At 32.2% G+C, this 6,287-nt stretch overlaps 1 protein-coding gene across 34 annotated transcripts; it reads right to left on the reverse strand.

Moving 5' to 3' along the window:
- Nucleotides 1–269: 269 nt before the first annotated feature.
- Nucleotides 270–5,032, reverse strand: LOC145321550 (NEDD8-conjugating enzyme UBE2F-like). Of its 34 annotated transcripts, none has more exons than XR_013880306.1 (9): nt 4,931–5,032; nt 3,902–4,031; nt 3,433–3,531; nt 3,038–3,112; nt 2,543–2,671; nt 1,897–1,976; nt 1,070–1,156; nt 741–771; nt 270–476 (listed from the first exon to the last, which is right to left on the reverse strand). XR_013880306.1 is itself a non-coding variant. In XM_080162972.1 (8 exons), exons 1-7 carry the CDS (start codon nt 4,948–4,950, stop codon nt 1,117–1,119), a joined length of 573 nt encoding a protein of 190 aa, XP_080019098.1. In that variant the 5' UTR covers nt 4,951–5,032; the 3' UTR covers nt 270–771; nt 1,070–1,116. The 34 variants fall into 34 exon arrangements, 4 of the variants coding, with proteins under 4 accessions (XP_080019098.1, XP_080019097.1, XP_080019096.1 ...); XR_013880308.1 differs by having other exon boundaries at nt 270–394; nt 739–771; XR_013880303.1 differs by having other exon boundaries at nt 270–498; nt 739–771.
- Nucleotides 5,033–6,287: the final 1,255 nt, after the last annotated feature.

Genomic DNA, 6,287 nt, shown 5'->3' on the forward strand with positions numbered 1-6,287 from the left:
TAAAAGACAATGGATGAAAAATTATTCTTCCTAGCTATTCATTAGTGTAAAATCTGGGCTTGGAAGAATTATTTATATTCCATTGTCCTCTACTTCCCTGTGTAAGTGTACATATTTATTTTCTAATTACTATGTATATGCTGCACTACTTAATGATACAATTGTTAATATTTTATTAGTAAATTGAAATTACCTTTTACAAGTAAAACTGTTTTACATAGGTTACATTAAAGTGTATTAATAAAAAATTACAAGAAAACTTAGGAATACAAATTTCAGAATGTATATTTCACGTAAACAAAAATTACTATAAAAGTTGAATAATTTGAATAAAAGATACCAAGATAGGTTGGTACAAAATCACATCATTTTCAGGGACTTTATCTCAGTGTTTCTCTAAAAGTTTTTGATTTGAGGTTCAAAAAAGGTTAGATGAGATTGACATTAATTTATGTATGAAAGTATGATATAAAGTTCTCCATGGATGTATAATATATTCTGCACAAGATTCATCCCAGGCTGTAAAATATTCCCCTTCCCTCCTAAATTTTTCCCCAAAGAGGGGGAGAAATGTAAAAATGTTTTCAGTAATGTTTTTTAAATTTTCCCCCCAGGGAGGAAAAAACTCAGAAATTTTTCAACACTCTTTTTTATCTTTTTATTTTTCCCCCTCCTACGTATTTTTATTTCCACCGCCCCTTCCTCCCTTTAGCAGGGGATCCCATGCATAATATACACCCCTGAAGTTCTCTCCAGTTTAGAAAGCATTAACTTAACAATAACATGCCTTTCCACAACAAAACTGTTAGTAAAATCACTTATGTTAATATTGAACATACAATCCCCCCCCCCCTGTTGATAACCCCCTCACTTATTTTTTTTTGTTAAATTGAAAATAGAGGTAGATGTGTAGTTTCACTCTATGTTACCTTAGGTCAGATTAGGTTAGGTAATATTGGGTATTCGATAGAAAAGCAAAGTAAGCATTTACAATTTAATAGATAAGGAGGGGGGGGGGGGAGGGGGCAATGGCATATTTTACCAACAGTTTAATTAATTATGTTGATACAAGAAAGGTTTGTTAACTCAGAATATTTGTTGAACTGTTGAATACTGCTAAGAATGGAGGCTTCCATTGTGATTCTGTGCATACATTCTGATCATTTTCAACATTTAATAATCAAAATAAATTTTGTAGTGTGCATAAAATCGTATAGATACCGTCCTTTTATTCTGCTTTAAGACAAATCACTCCCTTCGCCCCTTTTTTTGTTTGTTTAAACTGTCCTGTTCATGAAACGGATTTGCTTAAAGTCAGGGAGGGAGGGAACATTGGGCTTATTATTACAATATTACCCAAAGTTTTATAAGAACGTTTTCTTATTCGTTGGCCTCACAATTTTGGGGATTTTATTGAATTTTGATTGGTTGGTTAATTAAGTTAAGTGTCAAAACGTTTCCATCACTAATTGTAATCTACAGAAGGGGTAATTTTGTGCAACATCATTGGGGGATGTACATCAATCTATCAGCCATTGCCTTATCCCTGTGTAAAATCTAGTACACAAAAAATATGAAGTTGCTTTTTAAACTTACGCCTCCCCCTCAGATCTTACACCAATAAAGCGGACGGTAATCTAAAGGGATAAGACTATGGCCGATAAATTGAAATACATCCCCAATGTTAATACACAAAATTACCGCTTCTGTAGATTACAATTAATGGTTGGAACGTTTGGACACTCAACTTATTACACCAACTAATCAAAAGTCGGCAAAGTTGTTAAGCCAACGAATAAGAAAACGTTATTACAAAACTTTAGGGACTAGTGTAATAAACAGCTCATTGACCACTCTCTCTCTGAATAATACATGTGTTTATATTAAATGTTTTGCCTGATATAATCTTTGACCCTGACAGTAAATCCCTTGCTGTCATGCTGGTACATTTCAGCTGCTTCCGCATTCAATGGATCCTAATAGTAAAACAAGATTAGCTTTCATAAAAACTGATGCCCTTATAAAATGAAGAAAACAAACAAAGCGCATAGTACGTCTGGAAATAATTTCCTGAACCTTTATTCAAAACAATTGTGAATCCGATGGAAAAATAGTCAATATAAGCAAAATTACATAAAGACAGGCACACTCGTTCTTACTACTTTGGCAGATGGACATCAACTATACAGAAAGACTTGAATAGTTGTTTATCGCATCGCATTTTATGATTTGATTTTATTATTCATAGAAAATTGTCTGTAATGTAACACGACACATAATTTTTCAGTTGGGCTCAGACCCGATTAAGTTTTTCAAGTACATTTTTATCAAAAATTGAACTTTTAAAACCTTCAAAAGGAAAAAATAGACTTGGCAAAAAAATATGTTGAGTTTATCTTGATTTTCGATTGGAGCCGGAGCCAAACTCGCAGCCGGAGCTGGAGCCGGAGCCGCACCAAAATCAAACGGCTCCGCAACGCTGGTTTGAAAAATATGAATTCTATGTGAATAATAAAATTAGTTTTCAATAGTATCAATTTACCTCAAAATTTAGCAAGTCATCGAAAAGTGAGTATAGTCCCCAGACGACATCCTTAATCCTCCTGGTGGGTGCCCAACCGTGACCGTCCAGAGAGTTCTGTCGCAGGATGGACAGACAAACATCTCCGTCCTACAATTTTAAATTTTCTTATAAAAACATTTTCTTATTCGTTGGCTAAACAACTTTGGGGACTTTAATTGGATTTTGATTGGTTGGTTTATTTAGTTAAGTGTCAAAAAGTTTCAACCACTAATTGCAATCTACAGATAGGGTACTTTTGTGTATTAACATTAGGGATGTACATCAACTTATCAACCATTGTCTTTGTCTCATCCCTTTAGATCCCTGGTTTAAGCACCTTTCCCACTTAACTAATGAAAAAAAAGATCTAATTAAAATTAATTAGGTACCTATAGCAACAGTTTAAAAATCCATAAATAGAAAGAGATTCTTCGAGTTAAGATCTAAAAAAAATAGTTTACAACATTTTTTCACCTGATTAATATTTGGATGCCATAGTTTGGTGAGGCAGTGAACAGTTGGAGGGCATAAATTGTACTCTAAAGGCACCTACACAACAAAATTTGAACTATTTTTTTAAAATTTTGTAATAGCGAAGCTAATCTATAGTTCATATTGTCTGTTCGTCAGTCCGTCCGAGGAAATAGGATTAACTCAACTAGTATTAAAACTATACCTCTTATTTTTCATGTCTACATTTCCATCATTAGGGAATTCAAGTACATAACAACCATAACAGTCTGGCTGCTTTAAAGCAGACCTCTGAACATTTTCTTGAAAATTTAAATTATATATCCATAATTTTTTTGTGCTTTACTACTTATGAATGTTGTCATCCTTATATTTTAAAAATAAAATCACCAATTTACCTTGATATGAAAAGTAAATGTTCCACCCTTGTAGATACCATCATCAGGAGATATGAAAACTTTAAAATCATGGAAAGCATCCGGGTCCTCAAACTTTACCTATAAGTAAAAAAGCCTTCTAATAAAAAGTATAATTTGACAAAAAAAATAATCTAATATAACATTACGAAGAATGCAGTTATGGTCAACTAATTTTGTACAAACGACTAACATTTCAACTATAGCCAGCAACCAACCGTTTGATTGCACGGCCTTTGTCTGGAAGTCCTAATGAGATGCGTCTGTTTTAGGCATTCCCCCATATTCTTAATATTATTACCATAATAGAGCAACTGCCATGCCAAACTTTAGAGTTCTACTCCTGTTTTAAAGTCATAAAACATTCATCTTTTCGGGAAATATGCGAGAGAATAAAAAATATAACCCACTTTATATAGCAGTGAACTATGCAGGTAAGTTCCATACTGACCTTACAGCCAGCTGGTAAATTTTCTTCCATTTCCTGAACCTCTTTGATTAATAATTTATCTCTGATAGAGACTCTTGTGATGTCTTTGTGTGGCGTTGTTCCATTGGAACCGGCATGTCCATTTTTAAGCCTAGAAAGTAAATGTAAACTATTTCTAGAATGGCTCAAAATTCAATTAAACCGGTTTTCATACAAACTAAAAAATTATGTTACGTACCTCGTACCACAAATAATAAAAAAATAATCTTAAACTCATCCTTGTTTTGATATTTTGCATTTTACTATTCGCAGAAAACTGTTTATAATACGATGCAATATCTGTTAAAAGTTTATTTAAACATTAAAACTATAAGTGGTTCAATTTATTATATCCTAAGCGGATTCATAAACCAGTTCATATTATCTTGAATTCTTTCATTAAACCAAACTGATAAGTAATTCATCTTAACTCTTAATTGTATAATAATAGTCTATTTTAAAAACCCCTAGCTAGGGTTGGCAATCCGTATCCGAATCCGGGATCCGCCCAATTTTTGGTCAATTTTAGAATCCGGATCCGAATCCAGAATCCGTTTTTTAATAGCGGATTCGGATTCTTAATTGGTAGGCTAAAATTAGCGTCTTGAGTTTTTTCTTTCAACTTCCCCTTTTTGAAGGCAAAGATTATCATCATTATAAATAAAATCTTTTAAAATCTGGTTCGATTCTCGGAAGTGATTTATAGAGAACACCAAGAACATTAATTTTTAGGACATATGTATCACTTAAATTTTAAAATTTTTAGAAAAGCCTTTTAAAATATTGCTAGAACCCGGAATCCGAATCCTGAATCCGCCATTTTTTTGGACGGATTCTTGTGAGAATCCGAATCCGGTCCAAAAATTTGACGGATTGCCATCCCTACCCTTAGCAAGATCCTATCCTCCTATAAACTCTAACAGTCCAAAGAAATTATTATAAAGAAATTTGTCATGAACTTATGAATGAGGTTCAAATTAAAAATCTAAAAACTATTATTTTAGACCTTACCTTTTAGAAAGGTTTATCATTCTTTCCGTTTACCATCAACATTAATCAAGAATTTAGTCTGAAATAATAAGAATACACTTACTAGATCACATTATCACAGTAGCAACATACTTCAAACAAGAAAAAAATATTTCATATGATGAAAAATCTATTTTGCCTCCAACTCGAGAGTCGATCAATAATAAAGGTTCATATCGTTTATTACGAAAAAATCAGGGGTCTAAAGGGATAAGACAATGGGCGATAAATTGATGTACATCCCCAATGATGATACACTAAATTACCCTATCTGTAGATCAAAATTAGTAGTTGAAACGTTTAGACACTTATCTTAATCAACCAACCAATCAAAATCTACTTAAGTCTCCAAAGTTATTAAGTCAACGAATAAGAAAACGTTATTATAAAAGTAAAACTTTGGGGACTAGTATAATAAACAGGCCATTGTCCCCTCTCTCAAAAAAAAATAAACCTTGTGCTCAATTATAGAAGGCAAAATAGATTCTCTTCGAATGTAATATCCATCCCTTGAAGCAAATATCCAACTCTTTTTAATCTGGTTCCATAAAATTGGAAAACTATTCAGAGGAAGTAGAGAGTGGATAATATTTAGTTGCTACAGAAAGTGTAAAAACTCACAGGCCAATAATAGTTATTTCTCGCATCGTATTATAGACAGCTTACATTTTTATATTCGTAGAAAGCTGGATATAATACGATGCTAGACATAGTTTTTTCGTATGGATGAGATGCGGTTCCTATCCACCGGATTCGAATGAATACGAGAAAACAATTTTCTGGTGTGGCTTCTAAACACAAATAAATATCCGCTGGATTAGAACCGATTATAAGCCATACTGAAAAATTATGTATCGTATCATATCCAGTTTTCTACGAATATAAAAATATACAATCATAATATCAACACCAGTTTTGTAAACCGAGGCCTTCAGCATCTCGGGGCTAACAAAACTAGTTTTAATCTAGTTTTTATATCCGCAGAAAGCTTTACATGATACTATGCGATAAATAACTATTATTGGCCTATAAAAGTGTACAGAATGTTATGTTTACTTAAATACAACACATTCACAGATAATTTTGTTTAGAATAAAAAAAAACTAATAATAAGTATTCTACTACAGCATAGTACATAATATTATACAGTACAACAACTAATTAATTATCAATTTAATAAGAAAATTTTCGGGTTTTTATCAATTTTTTTTTTCATAATTACATAGAGTTTAAGTTGGAAAGAACATTACTTTATGCAGCTACTAGAATTTTGGACAATTATTAAGTCGGAAATATTCTAATAAGAAATATTAAGTCTTTCTTTAATGGTACATTTTTT

The sequence above is a fragment of the Acartia tonsa genome, chromosome 6 (genome assembly GCF_053477335.1).
Source record: "Acartia tonsa isolate MP-2025a chromosome 6, ASM5347733v1, whole genome shotgun sequence".
Classification (NCBI taxonomy): Eukaryota; Metazoa; Arthropoda; class Copepoda; order Calanoida; family Acartiidae; genus Acartia; species Acartia tonsa.

Coding starts and splice junctions, on each gene's coding strand:
- LOC145321550 (XM_080162972.1), bottom strand. CDS start 4,950: ATGATAAACCTTTCTAAAAG. Junction 2,672..3,037: donor GGCATCCAAATATTAATCAG/GTGAAAAAATGT, acceptor TTAAAATTGTAG/GACGGAGATGTTTGTCTGTC. Junction 1,157..1,896: donor AGGGTCAAAGATTATATCAG/GCAAAACATTTA, acceptor GAAAATGATCAG/AATGTATGCACAGAATCACA.